Source organism: Herpailurus yagouaroundi, unplaced genomic scaffold (genome assembly GCF_014898765.1).
Source record: "Herpailurus yagouaroundi ecotype Mexico unplaced genomic scaffold, PumYag 29, whole genome shotgun sequence".
Lineage (NCBI taxonomy): Eukaryota > Metazoa > Chordata > Mammalia > Carnivora > Felidae > Herpailurus > Herpailurus yagouaroundi.
This window is the reverse complement of record NW_024412377.1, coordinates 99,023,514-99,041,884: the sequence shown is the minus strand read 5'-3', so window position 1 is coordinate 99,041,884 and position 18,371 is coordinate 99,023,514. Positions and strand designations below refer to the sequence as shown.

At 43.4% G+C, this 18,371-nt stretch overlaps 1 protein-coding gene across 3 annotated transcripts; it reads left to right on the top strand.

Moving 5' to 3' along the window:
- Nucleotides 1-12,150: 12,150 nt before the first annotated feature.
- S100Z (S100 calcium binding protein Z) lies at nucleotides 12,151-16,847 on the top strand. Of its 3 annotated transcripts, none has more exons than XM_040450343.1 (3): nucleotides 12,151-12,246; nucleotides 12,536-13,149; nucleotides 16,509-16,847. In XM_040450343.1, the coding sequence occupies exons 2-3, from the start codon at nucleotides 13,009-13,011 to the stop codon at nucleotides 16,665-16,667; spliced, it is 300 nt and encodes a 99-aa protein (XP_040306277.1). In that variant the 5' UTR covers nucleotides 12,151-12,246; nucleotides 12,536-13,008; the 3' UTR covers nucleotides 16,668-16,847. The 3 variants fall into 3 exon arrangements, with proteins under 3 accessions (XP_040306277.1, XP_040306271.1, XP_040306264.1); XM_040450337.1 differs by having other exon boundaries at nucleotides 12,161-12,616; nucleotides 12,974-13,149; XM_040450330.1 differs by having other exon boundaries at nucleotides 12,161-13,149.
- The last annotated feature ends 1,524 nt before the right edge of the window (nucleotides 16,848-18,371 follow it).

The window sequence follows — 18,371 nt, the reverse complement described above, 5'->3', positions numbered from 1 at the left end:
AGATAAAAATTTTCTTGATCCATCCCATTCTTGTTTTTTTTTTTTTATTTTTTTTAATGTTTATTTATTTTTGAGACAGAGAGAGACAGAGCATGAACGGGGGAGGGGCAGAGAGAGAGGGAGACACAGAATTGGAAACAGGCTCCAGGCTCCGAGCCATCAGCCCAGAGCCTGACGCGGGGCTCGAACTCACGGACCGTGAGATCGTGACCTGAGCTGAAGTTGGCCGCTTAACCGTCTGAGCCACCCAGGTGCCCCTCCCATTCTTGTTTTTAATAATCAAACCTAGAGTCTCTCACAGAAACTTTCTTACCTAAGATTTTTAGAAAAAATAAAAATTGTTTATAATAAAATATAACTTCATGAGCTCCTAGGAACATCTTTTGTTGGTTTTTGCCTGCCATTTTCTTTAGCCAGTTTTTAAAAGGGCTTAATGGAAGTTCCTATCTATCCAGAATTTGAAGCAATAAAGATTTTGCTTGCTAAAAGACAGAACAGCCAGGACCGGTTTCAATCTGTCAGTCATCTTTTGATAGGTATAAAGAGGGTGGAGCCTCTCTCTTGAAGCAATCGAAATGAAGTTCCAAAAGTATGTGAAACTCCAGGGATTTCCAAGGGTCTTTCGTTGCTTCTCAGTCTTCAGCCATCTTCTCTTGCCAGTCAAATCATGGCACAGATTGGCTTAGGGAACATCAGGCCAAGAATAAGGTGAGGGAAAATGGCTGATTCCTCTGTGATCCACTGTGTTATCATCGTAGGGCAGTGATAACCAGGGTGGAGGCTAATCATTCCCAAGTCTAAAAACATACATTCTTCACAAGTAACCTCTAAACTTTTATTTCAAAACTATATGTTTATAGGGGCGCCTGGGTGGCTCAGTCAGTTGAGCGTCTGACTTCGGCTCAGGTCATGATCTCACGGTCTGTGGGTTCGAGCCCCACGTTGGGCTCTGTGCTGACAGCTCAGAGCCTGGAGCCTGCTTCCGATCCTGTGTCTCCCTCTCTCTCTGCCCCTCCCCCACTCTCACTTTGTCTCACTCTGTCTCTCAAAAATAAATAAATGTAAAAAAAATTTTTTTTTAAAAACCAAAAAACTATATGTTTATAAGTGAGTAAGTATGGGAGTTTTTCAACTCCTATTCCTTTACAGGGATGATACATAGGAAATGAACCTGCTAAGGCTATAGGCTGTAAAGAGAAATGTCTCAACTTGGTGGATATATAGAATATAAAAAATCTAAAAAATTTTTCAATTGTAACCAGATGGTTTGCTTTGGCTAAAGAAAAGTAAACATTAAAGCGTATGGTGTCCATGTATTGAGAGCCAAATCAAGGTAGGAGAAATATATCATTATTATATGAACTTGGGAGCTCAGAGTTGACTAAGATTAGGATATCTGAGCAACTTTTACCACCACCAATCTATTTCTGAGCTGCTGGGAAAAGGAGGAGTTTGCTTGCTGAAAATGAGCAAATAACTTTGTTGGAGTCCAGGTCTTTTGGAGGCATATGTATTAAAGTCCCTCCTCCCCCCCAAAAAATGATGCAGGATCTTCATGCCCTGGACCCCATCCATCTCTGCTGGAAAGTGAGGAGTCTTAGCCACATGGAGGCAAACACCAAACTCCAGGGAATCTAGTGGTCTAGAAAGGTGCAACCGTAATTAGGCTCTGCAGCTTTGCCTAAGTTTGTAACTTAACCTGAAACTGGCAAATCCAGTCTATCAGGCCTGTTCTTTTTGGAGAGTCTGCTGCTTTCTGGACCAAGGGCAGGGCTCTATGGAGATTTTATCGGTTTAGCAGAGTCTGTCTTGAATGGGGCAAACCACTCAGGGTTCTTAATGGCAAGCAATGGAAGTTGAGAGTAGCTGCTGAAACAGAAAAGGATTACATTGAAATAAACATGACTGGCTCTCAAAACTCTTGCGAGGGGCATCTGGGTGGCTCAGTCGGTTAAACATCTGATTCTTGGTTTTGGCTCAGGTCATGATCTCACGGTTCGTGAGTTTGAGCCCCACATTGGGCTCAATGCTGACAGTGCAGAGCCTGCTTGGGATTCTCTCTCTCTCTCCCCTTCTCTCTCTGCCCCTGCCCCCCACCCCAATAAATAAATAAACTTAAAAAAAATTTTTTTAACTCTTGTGAAAGCTGTAAGTAAACAATGCTTGAGGTGATTCTTCTAAGAATGATGTCCAAAACCACATGGCAGAATTGGCTGGATGAGAAAACTCCTCCCTCTGTGGCTGATAAGCACCAGAGGCCATTCATTGTCCTGTTTGACTTTACAGTCCTTGCTACTTGCAGCCCCTATACATGCTGTGTCTATACCAGGAACTCTAACCTCATTTGTGGCAGAGAATAAAAAAGATGAGCGTACGCCACTGAACAAATTTCAGAAACAGAAAACTTTTAGGGTTGCCGTTTATTGGAGGAGGCTAGAATGGAGGGAGAAACCTTTCTTCCTGGAGACTCTGGGATGGGCCTTGCTCTCTCAGCTTCTCACTCTGGGAAGCTGGGGAGGGGCTGCTAGGAAGCTTTTGGAGTTCTGGGTTGTGAATCACAAAAACCCACAACTGAGAAATAAGTACTAATGCACTTGAGTGAACTTTGGAAATAAGAGAAGTTTTATTAAGCAGACATTGCTTGGATGATGCCGAGGAGTGAGAAAGCCGTGCTGCTTTGTGATCCGAGGTGATGTTTTCAGTATCAGAAACAGCGGTTTTCGGTTAAACTGTTAATTTTTTAAAAGCCCTGTAGTAACTCTATTAAGCTGTTCGAGGAGGTCACTTGCAGCATTGTTACTCCCCCTAAACCTTTACTTCTGCTTTGTGGAGAAAGGTGCTGTGGAAATGGGAAACAGTGCCCCCTCCTGTAAGAGTTTGTCCATTCTGAGACCACATATGAGAATTTCCTTTCTTACGTGTGTATTTCTGAGAACTTATAATAGAAGGCACATATTTATTTACATTGCACCATTTTTCTGAAGAGTCATGTAAAAAAGACTAAAATTTTGGGGGCGCCTGGGTGGCTCAGTCAGTTAGGCGGCTGACTTGGGCTCCGGTCATGATCTCAATGTTAGTGAGTTCAAGCCCCACTATTGGACTGTCTGCTTTCAGCACGGAGCCTGCTTCAGACCCTCTGTCCCCTCTCTCTCTGCCCCTGCCCCATTCTCACTCTCTCTCAAAAATAAATAAACGTTTAAAAAAAAAAGACTAAACTTTTAAACAACAAGCTATATAGATGTCTATTGTTTCATAACGGTTTACCCAAAATTTTGCTTTAAATCTGTATTATCTCATGTAGTTCCTGTGGACAGGAATTTGGGAGCTATGTAGCTACAGTTGTGGCTTGGGGTTTCCTAAAATGTCGTCCTGCGGTCATGTGAAGGCTTGACTGTGGCTGGAGGATCCCCTTTTAAGGAGTCTCATCACATGCCTGGCAGGTTGGTGCTGCTTGTTGGCTGAAGGCCTCTGTTCTTTGCCACATGGATCTCTCTGCATGGGGCTTGTTGGGTGTCCTCACAACGTGGTAACTGACTTCCCCAGAGCATGTGATCTAAGAGGAAGCAAAGCAGAAGTCACAATGTCTTTTATGCCCTAAGCTTTTTTTTTTTTTTTTTTTTTGAGAGAGAGAGAAAAAGAGAGTGCCTGTGAGTATGAGCGCAGTGCTCGAGGTAGGGGGAAGGGGCAGAGGGAGAGAGAGAGAGAGAGAGAGAGAGAGAGAGAATCTCAAGCAGTCTCCATGATCTCCAAGTTCAGCACAGAGCCTAACATGGGGCTCAATCTCACCACCCTGGGATCATGACCTGAGCAAAAATCAGGAGTCAAACTGAGCCACCCAGGCACCCCTTTTACGCCCTAGTCTTACAAGTCACACACAATATCCTATTGGTAACACGGATCAGTGATGCTCAGTGTGGGAGGGGACGAACACCAAGGGGTGAATACAGGAGACAAAAGTCATTTTGGTGCCATTGTGAAAACTGGCTACCAGTGGGACCTTGTTTCAGCATCCTTGCAGACAAGGACTGTGGTTTTGGCTGACATTGGAAGTGTAATTGTTGGGCTTCCTAATAGCTAGACAATAAACAAGCTGAGGTTCAGACCTGTGGAATAGATGCATGCCACTTGTCCAAACGCGTTCTATTCTACCTGCTTTTTTTTTTTTCCAGTCTAGTCATTGTGACTGGCTAAGGTTCACATCAAGATTCACCCACCTCCTTTGGCCCCAGAATAAATTTGGGCAACCAACAAGTGTTAATATTCTGCTTACCCATCATGTAAATAACTCTGTTTTAATCTCTATTTGCAGTGAAAGAATTTCCTTAGCTATCTTCTCCTAGTAATTATTTCAGTGTTTAACAGCCTTCATCGTTGGGGAGGTTCTTGTTGCCCTTACTATGTTTAAGCTGTTCTTTATCTCTGTGTAGCAGTGACAAAAAGTCACAGCTTCTCTATCAGTAATTCTCCATATGCTCAGTGCCATTAAGTCACTTCTCTGGTGAAATAATTGCAGTATTAACTTTTTTTCTCATGCTGACAAAGGTGGGGATTACGTATGTGTATATACATATATGCACACTTTTTATTAAGGAAAGTTTCAAACATAGAGACTAAAAAAGTAGACTAAAGAACTGCCATGTACCCAGCTCCCAGCTTCACCGGTTAAAATGGACTCATGGCCAGTCTGGTTCAATGTCTTCTCTACCCACTTCCCACCAAACCACCTACCTCCCAGCCACTGAATTATTTTGAAGCGAATTGTAAAAATCTCCTCATTTCATCTGGGGAAATAGGTGTTTGACTTGTAACAGAAAAAGGAAGATTTTTTTTTAAGTCATCTCTACACCCAGTGTGGGGCTTGAACTCACAACGTCGCAATCAAGGGTCATATATTCCCCTGATTGAGCCAGCCAGCTGCTCTTAGAATTCCTCTTCTTTTTTACTGTTAGCTTTAGTCTTCAGGTAGAGGGCAAGATGACATATCTTGAATTCAGCAGGTATTCAGCAGATATGATACACCTTGAACTCAGGGATGTAGGAGAGATCCTTAAAGGGAAAGAAAAGGGAAGAATCTTTCTGCAGTTCCTGGAGCAGAGACAGACTTTCCTGGCAGAAATGTGTGGCCAGTCTCCTAAGCCTGTTTTGTTTCTGGGTTGTTGTTTGTTTGTTTGTTTGTTTGTTTGTTTTGGACCACAAGGATGAGGAGAAATGTGCAGTCACAGCTCTCCTTACGGTTCCTCAAGGGACCCCTGCCCTTCACGTCATTGTCCTAATTGTTTTCAGAAGAATGAGAAACAGGACAGCCCCCCCACCCTCCACAGTGAGCCCACGTGCTGATCCTTAAACCAACTTTGGAATAAAAAACTTTGTCAAAGGAAAAGGAGTTCAAGGGGATTACCACTTATGTACCTTATGGTTGGTTTGGTATTTAATAATGTATTTTTCAGTAATATTTGAGCATTTGTCCTGAATTATGTAATTTCTCACGGACTCTGTCTAGCACTGGGAAAATATTTGCTGCTTAATAGTGTGTGTAAAAAGAGCTTTGCAAACTCGAAAGTGCCTGAGGAAAGTCAGTGGATAGTACAGCCAAAAATCTATATTTAGGTGGTTCAAATGCTTTGTCAACTCCATGATTTTTGAAACACTCCATTGCATTTTTTTAGTTATAAAAGTAAAAAGAGCTATTACTGAAGATTTAAAATTACCAAAACCAAGAATAACACATGTAGAAAAAAGAAAAAAACCTCCTTCAAAAACTCCTGTTAACATTTTTGCATAGTTCCTTTATCTTTTCTCTTGCATATATAAACAAATCGCATAATCATTTTGAACCTAGAATTTTATATACTAAGTATTAAAATTCAACATTGCACCTTAAAAGACATTGCCTAATATGGAGATAGATTATAATTTTAGATATTATACAATTATAATTGATATTTAATTGAAAATACAATTTAATGGCAGCATTGAAACTTTTAAAAAGCATCCATAATTCTATTAGATAACTATTCAAACTATTCGTATTTTCCTTCTCTTCTACATATATGCAGATTTTTTCCATGACTGCACCCATATCGTTATTTTGCTACTGTCATTTATTGTGCTGGGAAAAATATTGTTGCATTTCTGTAGTTTTTTTTTTCTTTTTTCTGTGTTTTTTTCTTCAGTCTTTCTAATTCTAATTTTAAATGGCTGCATAATTTTAGGTATTTATTTTTGTCAGACACACATGGGTTTGAACGTCAGCATGCTGTAATCTAGTTATGTGATTCTGGGAAAGTTTCTTTGACTAGCTTTATTGAGTTATAATGGAGCACATAATAAAGCACACATTTATTTAAAAAAAAATTTTTTTTAACATTTATTTATTTTTGAGACAGAGAAAGACAGAGCATGAACGGGGAAGGGTCAGAGAGAGGGAGACACAGAATCTGAAGCAGGCTCCAGGCTCTGAGCCGTCAGCCCAGAGCCCGACGCGGGGCTCGAACCCACGGACCGCGAGATCGTGACCTGAGCCGAAGTTGGCCGCTTAACCGACTGAGCCACCCAGGCGCCCCTAAAGCACACATTTAAAAGGTATATTTGGATAAATTCTGACATGTGTACATCATCACCACGATCAAGACAATGACCATATCCATCACCCCCAAAAGTTTCCTCATGCTGCCTTGTAATCCCTCCTTCCCACACGCATGTAATCATAGATTCCATCCATGTCATAGCTATGAAAATGTCAGACCATTTGAATCAGGTTGAATAAAAAGACAAGGGTCTCCTGGGTGGCTCAGTCGGTTAAGTGTCCAACTTCAGCTCAGGTCATGATCTCACGGTTGGTCCACTCAAGCCCTGCATCAGGCTCTGTGCTGACAGCTTGGAGCCTGCAACCTGCCTCGGATTCTGTGTCTCCCTCCGTGCCCTACTCCTCACCACCCCCCGCCCCCCCCCCCGCCAGCTCACACTCTGTCTTTTGCTCTTCTTAAAAATAAATAAATATTAAAAAAAAAAATTTTTTTTTAAGAACAAAACTGGAAACTTTGCAAGGAGGCAATTTGGCCTCCTGCATAACTCTGGCCTTGACCCCAGAGGCAGAGCCTCCTAGGATTTTGTGGCAGGTTCAGCAGCCTGGGGGGCTTGGTGGTGTCCCAGTTACTATGATGGCCTATTTTTTTCACATATTTCCTTTCTTTTAGACTCCTGGCCCATGGCCCCACTTAAACCAACTCTCCTCTTTTTGCCTCCTACCTGTGGATTTGTACTTTTTCCCTCCAAAATAGCCCTTACTTGTAAACTCCCCCAGATCTGAAATTTCCATTTTTCTCATTCTTTGCACACCATCTTGGATGCACAATTATACCTTTTAGCCCTAAGGGTTATGACTCATGCCAGAGATTGAAAAGTAAAACTGTAATAATGAATAGAATATGTAAAGGGACTTAAACAGATGTGTCTTCCTTGCCCATCCTGGGATTTCATGTCACTTGTAAATTTGCGTTCCTAGCCTGACCGAGTCCTTTTGACATTATCTTTGTTTCTGAAAGGCTCCTGGAGGGTGGAGGTTGAGGCTGGCTTACATCACAGATAAGCCCGCTGAAGGGCCAAGAGTCTTACACAATTTCAAGCGCATTCTGGGAATGAGAGTGTTTCCAGGTGCAGTCCTACAGCCTGACGCTAAGGGGCAGCATGTACCAAAAGAAATATCTAGGTCTGCTAAAACCAAGCAGAAACCAAGTAGAAACCACCTTGTTTCTAAATCCCAAGAGCAAAGAAGACAGAGGTCACATTCTCATCTCTCGAATCAGATTATAGCATGACAATTTTACATATACATTCCATTAAGAGTTTTGCCTGCCATCTGAATTCTCCAAGTAAATTCATTTGTGGTTGAATATGATTTAAATATAATACTGCTGAGACATACGTGCTCTGTAAGACTTAGTGCATTTATTAACTTCAGCAACTTAATCTGAAAGTATTTAATTCCAAATTCAAACTGCTTATATTATTTGAAATGACTATTTTCTGTCTCTCCCTTTGATGAAACAAAAGTTTTTTATATGAAGTAAAGGCAATCAAATCTTTAGACAATTAAACTAGACAAGGCTGAAATCTTTAAAGATCTTAGTTTCCCACTATGGGTCCTTTGCTCATTAATCCATCCACCAGCAAAGATTTCTGAGCATTTCCCTCTTATTGTTGGAATTGGTGCTAACATTTCAGAGATGAGCCAGATATCAAATCTGCCATCAAAGGACTCATTCATGGTCCGTAGAGTGGAGACTATATGAGCAGGCTTAAAAAAAAAGTGATTACAGGAATGTGTGCTAAATGAAATGATAAAAACGATAAAGAGATGCTCCAGTGGATAAGAAGACAGGTGGGCATCTACCCAAGGTGGGAGGTTCAAAGTTGGGAAAGTGCTGGAAAACTTCCAAGAGGAGATATTTGAACTGAGCTTCAAAGAATACATACAATGAGCTTTCCAGAATGTGCCAAGGCAAGGAAGAATGAGAGCACAGCATTTTGGTCAGTTTTTAGGCAAGGTGGGACTTTTGACTGCACAGGGGTGAGAGCCGTGATTTGTGCTTTTGCTAAACTGGTCTGACAGCAGAATGGAAATGGGAATGGAGAACAGAAAGTAGAGAGAACAGAAAGGAAGCTACCTCTGTTTTGGTAATAGAGATCAAAATTATGAAGTCCCAAGGTGGGGAAAAATGGAGAGAAATGGGCGAGATCAACTGGTATTTAAAAATAGTGACAGAAGTGGCACATGGGTGGCTCAGTCGGTTAAGCGTCCGACTTCAGCTCAGGTCATGATCTTTCAGTTTGTGTGTTCAAGCCCCGCATCCGGCTCTGCAGTAACATCCGGGAGCCTTGAGCCTGCTTGGGATTCTGTGTCTCCCTCTCTATCTGCCCCTCCCCAGCTTGTGCTCTCGCTTTCTCTTGCTCTCTCTCTCTCAAAAATAAATAAATAGGGGCGCCTGGGTGGCGCAGTCGGTTAAGCGTCCGACTTCAGCCAGGTCACGATCTCGCGGTCCGTGAGTTCGAGCCCCGCGTCGGGCTCTGGGCTGATGGCTCAGAGCCTGGAGCCTGTTTCCGATTCTGTGTCTCCCTCTCTCTCTGCCCCTCCCCTGTTCATGCTCTGTCTCTCTCTGTCCCAAAAATAAATAAAAACGTTGAAAAAATAAATAAATAAATAAATAAACATTAAAAACAAACAAACAAACAAACAAAAATGCTTTCCTTGGGGGGAGAGGCAGGATCATGATGCTGAGAAGCTCAGACCCCCTTGCTTCAGCTCTCATCTCTGCCACAAGCTGTGTGATCCTCGGGTAGTTAGTTACCACAGTCTGTTTCCCCATCTGTATAAACGGGATAGCGTAGTACCTACTTAACAGAAAGTATTACATGAGTTCAAATATGTGCCTGCCACATAGTCAGTGCTATGTATGTGTCAGCTGCTATTATCCTTACAGGAAAAAAAAAAAATATATATATATATATATACACACACACACACACAATTTATATAAGATACATATTATATATGTACCCTTACAAATAAATGTACATGATAGTCTCAACATGTGGTACGCCTTGTTTTTTTCACTTAATGTATCTTAGAAATCTTTTTTAAATTTTTTTTAATGTTTATTTTTCAAAGAGAGAGAGACAGGGGCGCCTGGGTGGCTCAGTCGGTTGAGCGTCCGACTTCAGCCCAGGTCATGATCTCGCGGTCCGTGGGTTCGAGCCCCGCATCGGGCTCTGTGCTGACAGCTCAGAGCCCAGAGCCTGTTTCAGATTCTGTATCTCCCTCTCTCTCTGACCCTCCCCCGTTCATGCTCTGTCTCTCTCTGTCTCAAAAATAAATAAACATTAAAAAACAAAAACAAAAAAAACAAAGAGAGAGAGAGACAGAGAGAGACAGAGCATGATCGGGGGAGGGGCAGAGAGAGGGAGACACAGAATCCAAAGCAGGCTCCAGGCTCTGAGCTGTCAGCGCAGAGCCTGATGTGGGGCTTGAACCCACAAGCCGTGAGAGCATGACATGAGGTGAAGCAGACACTTAACCAACTGAGCCACCCAGGTGCCCCTGGAAATCTTTTTATATCACTACATGGATCTATCCCAATCTTCACTAAAGTTGCATATTATTCCACTGGATGAATGTACCTACATATATTCAAATATTTATCAGGCATTTTGGTTACACCAGGCCCTGTGTAAACGTGACAGATAAACCTTGCCCTTGGTGCAAATCTTGTTATTTTTATTGGGGTTGTGTTGCATACATAGAATTCAGAAAACATTGGCAGCTTTTTTATTTTGGGTCTTCCTACCCAAGAACATTAAAAGAAATGATTCTCACCTGAGTGTTGTCAAGTAATTTGTATCAGTTATAACATAATATAACAATATAATATATAATAATATATAATAATATTGCCATAGTATAACTAATATAAGTGATATATTATGTGCTTAAGTACTTGCTTTTTTCTTTTTTTTTAATGTTTATTTATTTTTGAGAGACAGAAAGAGAGAGAGAGAGACAGAGCATGAGCAGGGGAGGGGCAGAGAGAAAGAGACACACACACAGAATCCAAAGCAGGCTCCAGGCTCTGAGCTGTCAGTACAGAGCCCAACACGGGGCTCGAACCCACAAACCATGAGATCATGACCTGATCCGAAGTCAGACGCTTAACCAACTCAGCCACCCAGGCACCCCTCACCCAGGAAACTGTTAATGGAGAGGGACAAGGGTGGGGAATGGTGGAGAGAGAAATTTACTTCTATTTCAAACTCTTGAGTATTGAAAATATTATGATTTTAGCATATGTGACATTCTTTTAATAATAACACTAATTTAAAAATATTTTTGAAAATTGGACTTTAGGTATCTATTTAGTGAGAACCTCCCCGGGGGAGCTCCAGGGAAGTTTCAGTGGAGTGTGTGGGTGGTAAGAGGGAGGGGGATGGGCTGGCAGAGGCTCCGTCCCAACAGGCTTGTTGAAAGGAAATATAAATATTGCTTTTTATATAATTGAATTTCAGTCTTAAGACAGGCAGTGTTTAAAAGCACAGTAGCCAATTTCTGGCTTTAGTTTTTCTTTTTTCTCTGAGTTTTCTGACTTGGAATCCTGCCTCACGTGGTTTCTTACATACACAGCTGCTCTGGGCTTTTGTTCTTTCTCTTTCCTTCTTTGCTTCCTTGAAAGTGAGGGAGAGGGGCGCCTGGGTGGCACAGTCGGTTAAGCGTCCGACTTCAGCCAGGTCACCATCTCGCGGTCCGTGAGTTCGAGCCCCGCGTCAGGCTCTGGGCTGATGGCTCAGAGCCTGGAGCCTGTTTCCGATTCTGTGTCTCCCTCTCTCTCTGCCCCTCCCCCGTTCATGCTCTGTCTCTCTCTGTCCCAAAAATAAATAAATGTTGAAAAAAAAAAAAAAAAGAAAGTGAGGGAGAGCAGGGGAGGAGCAGAGAGAGAGGATATGAAGCAGGCACCGCAGGCACCATGCTCAGGGCAGAACCCACTTGGGGCTCAATCTCACACACGTTGAGATCATGACCTGAGCTGAAATCAGGAATCAGTTGCTTAACTGATTCAACCACCCAGGCACTCCTGGGATTTTTTTCGGTTTCAGTCTTTTGACTCGGTAATACATTCCTATAACTGAAAAAGTTAGATCAGGGGCGCCTGGGTGGCGCAGTCGGTTAAGCGTCCGACTTCAGCCAGGTCACGATCTCGTGGTCCGTGAGTTCGAGCCCCGCGTCGGGCTCTGGGCTGATGGCTCAGAGCCTGGAGCCTGTTTTCGATTCTGTGTCTCCCTCTCTCTCTGCCCCTCCCCCGTTCATGCTCTGTCTCTCTCTGTCCCAAAAATAAATAAAAAAACATTGAAAAAAAAAAGTTAGATCAGCTGAAAATGTATAAATAAGAACTCTTATTCCCAGCCAGTCTGTCCCACCCTCTTTCCCGTAACTCCTTATAGCTACCACTTCTATTTCTTATGCATCTTTTCAGTGACTCCTTGGGCAAATGCCAGTATATATGCATATATATTCGTGTAGTTTGTGGGGTTTTTTCTTTTGTTACACAGCTAGGATTGCTTTGTTCCTTTCTAACTTGGCTTATGGAGAGCTTCCTCATTCTCCTTTTTTTTACAGCTATACAAGCATCCATTGGATTCGTTTAGTCTGCTCTGTTTATTCCCTTGACCTTGCTCTTGGCCCTGCTAAGGAGTCTACAGGTTTGAACCAGTGTTTCTTCTTTTCTCCTCTATTTTTAAAGCTCTTCCCAGGCACCAACTTCCTAGCACATGAATGTGAGTTACCCATATTCCCCACAGGGAGGGTACTGAAGGCTTCCTCTTTGCCTCTCATTGGCCTTCTCATCTAACACTCACTGGGCTCCGGCCCTACCCTGAGGGCCCTCGGGGCAACAGAGCACACCTGTTCCTTCTGACGATTAAAAACAGACCCAGAGGCCCTTCCATTTGAACCTCTCCTTGCTGGTAATTTTTGTCTTCTGGGGAACAGGCGTGCCGAGGTGGAACCCGGATTTAAAGAGTAGAGTTTAATGATAAACACCAGTTGCTGAATTGTGCCCTGGGGGAACAGGTACGAAATTGGGTATTTTCTTCATCTTCTATTTATTTTTAATCTACGTTTGATTTATTTTTTTTAAATCTATGTTTTAATATCGACCCAATTTGTGTCTGATTGCTAACTTGTGAACCCACTGGAACTGCTAACTTTGGGGGAAGTGGAGATTGGGGAGGAGCAAACTCACCTGCACAGGTCTTCTCGCAGCCTGCCCCAGATGCACAGACGCTTTAACTCAAGAGCATTACGGCCTAGGCCTAGCGAGCGTCCCCCGTGGCGCGGGAGGATTGGGGGAGGCAGTATTCTGTTCTCGTGCATGGGTTGAGGCTTCCCCATCTGCTTCTTTTGAACAAGTGTTTTTTCTCCCCCGAGTGTGGTGGCCAGTCCCTGGAAGTGATCAGGTTAACATGCCCACTCAGCTGGAGATTGCCATGAACATCATGATTAGAATCTTCCACCAGTACTCCTGCAAGGAAGGGGACAGATTCAAGCTCAACAAGGGGGAACTGAAAATGCTCCTGCAGCAAGAGCTCACGGAATTCCTCTCGGTGAGTGGCAGCTTACACATGCAAGGGTAACCTGTACGGTCTCCTATCACTCTGCCACAAACAGTGCGATTGATTTTGGGTTGTTTTTAATGTTTATTTTTGAGAGAAAGAGACAGAGAGAGAGCACTGGGGAGGGACAGAGACAGGGAGACCGAGGACCTGAAGCGGTCTCTGTGCTGACTGCAGTGAGCCCGATGCCGGGCTCGAACTCAGGAACCTTGAGATCATGACCGGATCCGAAGTCGGCAGCTCAACCAACTGAGCCCCCGAGGTACCCCTAAACAGTGCAGTTTGCACTGAGATTCAAAAGCCAGGCAAGCAAACAGTAGAGGCCTTGGTTTTCTGTGTACTGTCAATTCCTGAACAACACAGGTTTAGGCTGCGTGGGTCCTCTTCTCTGTGGATCTTTTACAGTGCAATCCTCCTGTAAGTGTATTTTCTCTTACGATTTTTTTTTAATTTTTTAATTTTTATTTTAAAAAACAATTTTTTTTAACATTTATTTATTTTTGAGACAGGGAGAGACAGCATGAACGGGGGAGGGTCAGAGAGAGAGGGAGACACAGAATTTGAAGCAGGCTCCAGGCTCTGAGCTGTCAGCACAGAGCCCAACTCGGGACTGGAACTCACAGACCATGAGATCGTGACCTGAGCCGAAGTCGGCCACTTAACCGACTGAGCCACCCAGGTGCCCCTCTTGGGATTTTCTTAATAACGTTTCTCTCCTCTAGCTCTCTTATTGTAAGAGTACAGTATATAATACCTATCACATACAAAATATGTGTTAATCTACTGTTGATGTTATCAGTAAGCCTCCTGTGCTCAGCAGGCTATTAGCAGTGAAGTATCTGGGAGGTCACAACTTTCTGGGGAGTCAAAAGTTGTGCACAGATTTTCATGTCTTTAGGAGGGTTGGGCCTCCCTAACCCCTGTGTTGCTGGAGAGTCAGCTGGAGGTAGGCGTGGACCCTTCTCCATATCGCCTGTGGCTAGGGTTTCCCAGGGTTGTAAATGATATTTAGGCTTTCCTCAATTATTCAACATTCCTGGGCAGCAAAGAAGCAGCTAGTTTTACCGGGAGTTTTGGTTATAACTAGTGGCCCTAGTTACCCCTGCGGCTTTGTCTAGTTGTCTATGAAATTAATATTATGTATTATGCCAGAAATGAAGCCCAGGGGACTTCACGCTGTGGTGACAAATACTTAGCTTTGTCAGGAAGCAGAGGCTGATTCTTCGTGACAGAAAGGGTGTGTCTGGCCAGTGACCAGTTGGGTAGCAAAGAGATTCACATCTCAAAATAGCCAGGAGTTAATAAATCTACACGTAAATAAAGGCTTACAATGAAGTGTTTGGGGGCTCTTCCCTTCTGAGGAAAACGCTTTACTCTGATGTTTATGGGGCTGCCTTGAATTGACTGGAGCACAATGTGCTGCCCTGGCGTGATGTTATTTGTCCAAACCCTGTATTAAGACTCTAGTGTTTGGGGTGCCTGGGTGGCTCTCGGTTAAGCGGCCGACTTCGGCTCAGGTCATGATCTCGCGGTCCGTGAGTTCGAGCCCCGCGTCGGCTCTGTGCTGACAGCTCAGAGCCTGGAGCCTGTTTCAGATTCTGTGTCTCCCTCTCTCTGACCCTCCCCTGTTCATGCTCTGTCTCTCTCTGTCTCAAAAATAAATAAACGTTAAAAAAAAAATTAAAAAAAAAAAAGACTCTAGTGTTTGTAATCACAACACTCTTTTCTCCTCCGCCTTCTTTAGGAAAACTTTAAAGTCAAAAATTTTTTTCAGGGGCACCTGGGTGGCTCAGCCGGTTCAGTCAGCTCAGGTCACGATCTCACGGTTTACGAGTTTGAGCCCGTCATCGGGCTCTGTGCTAACAGCTCAGAGCTTGGAAGCTGCTTCAGATTCTGTGTCTCTTTCTCTCTCTGCCCCTCCCCTACTCGCTCTCTGTCTCTCTGTCTCTGTCTCTCTCAAAAATAAATAAACATTAAAAAAAATTTTAAAAATACTTTTTCAAGTAATCTCTATGCCCAGTGTGGGGTTTGAACTCATGACCCTGAGATCAAGAGTCACATGCTCTACCGACTGAGCCAGCCACGCACCCCTAAAGTAAAAAAAATTTAACATAGTAATTCTTTAAAAACAATTTTTTTAAGTTTATTTATTTATTTTGAGAGAGACAGAGACAGCCCGAGGTGGGCAAGGGCAGAGAGAGAGAGAGAGAGAGAGAGAGAGAGAATCCCAAGCAGCCTCCTTGCTGCCAGCCTAGAGCCTGACTTGGGTTTGAACTCTCCAAACCATGAGATCATGACCTGAGTCAAAACCAAGAATCAGACGCTTAACTGACTGAGCCACCCAGGTTCCCCTAACACTGTAATTCTCCGCAGTACCTTTTTAGTGATTTTAGGAGTCCCCAGGAACTTAAAAAAAATTTTTTTTCAAATTCTGGTCCCACCTTGTGTTCCACACTGATGATGCAGAGACAGACTGCTTGGGATTCTCTGTCTCTCCCTCTGTCTCTGCCCCTCCCCTGCTCTCTCTCCTCTCTCTCTCAAAAGAAATAAATAAACTTATAAATAAATCAACTACCAATCATAGGACAAGTGAGTGCTTCCTAGTCCCACCCTTTCTGGACCCTGACCCCTCTATGGGCTCCGTGTTGTACTTTGCGCCCCTAACATGCAGTGCTCCTTACAAGATGTATACTTCATTAGGTGCCTCTTTTGTGTGTGTCTGTCAAGTGTTGTGCTAAGTAAGGCTGTCAGATAAAATATTGTACTTCCCACGCAGTATTTGGGACATACTTCCAAAATTACTTATTGTTCATCTGAAATTCACATTTACCTGGCTGTCCTATACTTTTATTTACTAAATCTAGCAACCTGGTGTTGAAGTACGCCCCAACTCTGTGGGGAGATATTTTCCTCATTTTATAAATAAGGAAATTAAAAAATGTTAAGTGATTTGCTCACGGTCGCATTGTTGGTAAATGGTAGAGCCACTTACTATCCCCTTTTGGCTTTAAAGCCTGCTTTGTTCCATGTCTCCTGTTCTGGCCCTCAACCTTTGAAGTTGCGTAAATGCTTTTTCAGGATCAACAGCTCACTCTGATGCTGTTTGCTCTTCTCGGTGTGAATTATATGGCCTGAGCCAGAATTATGTGGCCAGAATTATATGGCCTTGGGGCAGAAGGCTAGACTCATTTAGAATTGGTGCTTGCTTTAAATCTACCTGCGAATGGGCTCTTGGAAATGGCCCTTAGATTCTGAAATGGAAATTAAAACTTTAGTGTAAATAAGAGGACAATGCGATTTCATTATGAACCTCAAAGCCTGGGAGTTAGTAACGTTCTCTTTCCTTTTAGTGCCAGAAGGATCCCCAGTTGGTTGATAAGATAATGCAGGACCTGGATGCCAATAAGGACAACGAAGTGGATTTTAATGAATTCGTGGTCCTGGTGGCAGCTCTGACAGTTGCTTGTAACGATTACTTTGTGGAACAACTGAAGAAGAAAGGAAAGTAAAGATAAGTAGTAAGCTGACCTAAGGGCAGAAATATATCCATAGTTATTTGCTTCCTGTTCATCTGCAGTCTTCAGACCTATAGTTATAGTAATGCCATTAATAGAAATAATATACATATAACTAATTGCTAGCATTATTAAATGGTGTGTACCTGAATACATTGATTTAAATATTCCAAATCGTATAGGCCCTGCTCGAAATCTTCCTGTCCCATTAAGGACGTTGTATGCCTTTTTGTGTCTGTCAAAGAGCAAGCGTCCCAAAATTTCACCACTTCCAAATGAGACGAAAGCTTAGCACACTTCTAAGAGACACTTCTCCCCCTGAAATCGTATCTGGAACTTCTTATCCCATGAATGAAAAGAGGTGGCTCTCCCACCCTCTGGTGATTCTGCTTCACATGGAAGAAGCTGCGCAGGTCTGTAAGCAGAAAGGCTGATAAACAGAAGGGCTGGCTTTGTCAGTGAGATAGGTCAGGAGAGGGCGCCATATTCAGAGCTAGGTATTCAAGCCACAAGAGCTGAAGCCAGCAGCTCTTGAAGGCTGGTGTATAAGTACCTCCCTTTGCTCCTTGGGTCCCCTAATTCTGGGGCACGTATTTTACACCACTTCCCAGGGCTTCCCCTGGGGCTAAGCTTCAGTTGCCTGCCCTGGGAGGCTGGCTTGATATCACACCTTCTCTGGCCTACCTCCTTTTCTTTGTCTCACCACACACGCCCACCCTGTGTCTCTGCCCCTCTCAAATAGCTGACTCGCATGCAAATCCTTGACCCACCATCTGCCCCGGGGGGAACCTAGACTGTGGCAAGATCCCTCGGAGAATTTTAGAAAGAAAATGGTGGGTTGTGCATGAAAACGCTTACCCTGGCTGCTGTTTGAAGAAAGGGCTCTAGAGAGGGCCAGTGTGGAAGAGAGAGACTAGTTAGGAGGCCGTTCTTTGTTCTGAGTGAGAGGTGATGGTGTCCCAGGCCAGGATTCGAGCAATGGAGATCAACTTGTTAAGTGTTTTGGATGTGGGAGTGGTAGGACGTGCCAATGGACTGGTGAGGAAGGGTCAGAAAAGAGAGCACCACAGGGCAATAGAGCACTCACTGCTCTTGCCTATCCTATGAATGTTCTCCCTTTCTTCCATGTATTAGGGCCCTGATTTGTGTGGGCTCGTAATCAATGTGCCCAGCTAAAAAAGCTGTATTTCCCAGTCTCCCTTGCAGCTGAGGTGGAGCTTGTAACACAGTTCTGGACAACAGGACTCAAGCAGAAGTCTCCTGGGAATTTTGCTATTTCCATACAGGTTCTATACCTTCACCTTGTTAATTCGTTCCTTGTCTTTCCGTTGGAATGTAGATGTGAGGCTGGAGGTGAGGCTGCCAGCTTGCAACCATGAGGATAGTGAAGAAAAAGATAGAAGGAATTGGGACATTGTGGTCATTGAGGAGGCACGGCACAGCCCTGGTCTGCCTGTCTCTGGTCCTCCTATTGTGTGAAAAAAGAATGACTGTTCTCTGGTTAAGCCGAATTCTGTACATGGAGCCAAACATAGTCTCTAATGTTTAGATTTTTGGTCAAGCAAATGATGCGATTTACTAAATGGGAAAGACTGAGAGAGGAACAGCTTTAGTGTGGGGACATTGGGGAGAATAGCTCCATTTATTTATTTATTTATTTTTATTTTATTTTATTTTATTTTTTTCAATATATGAAAT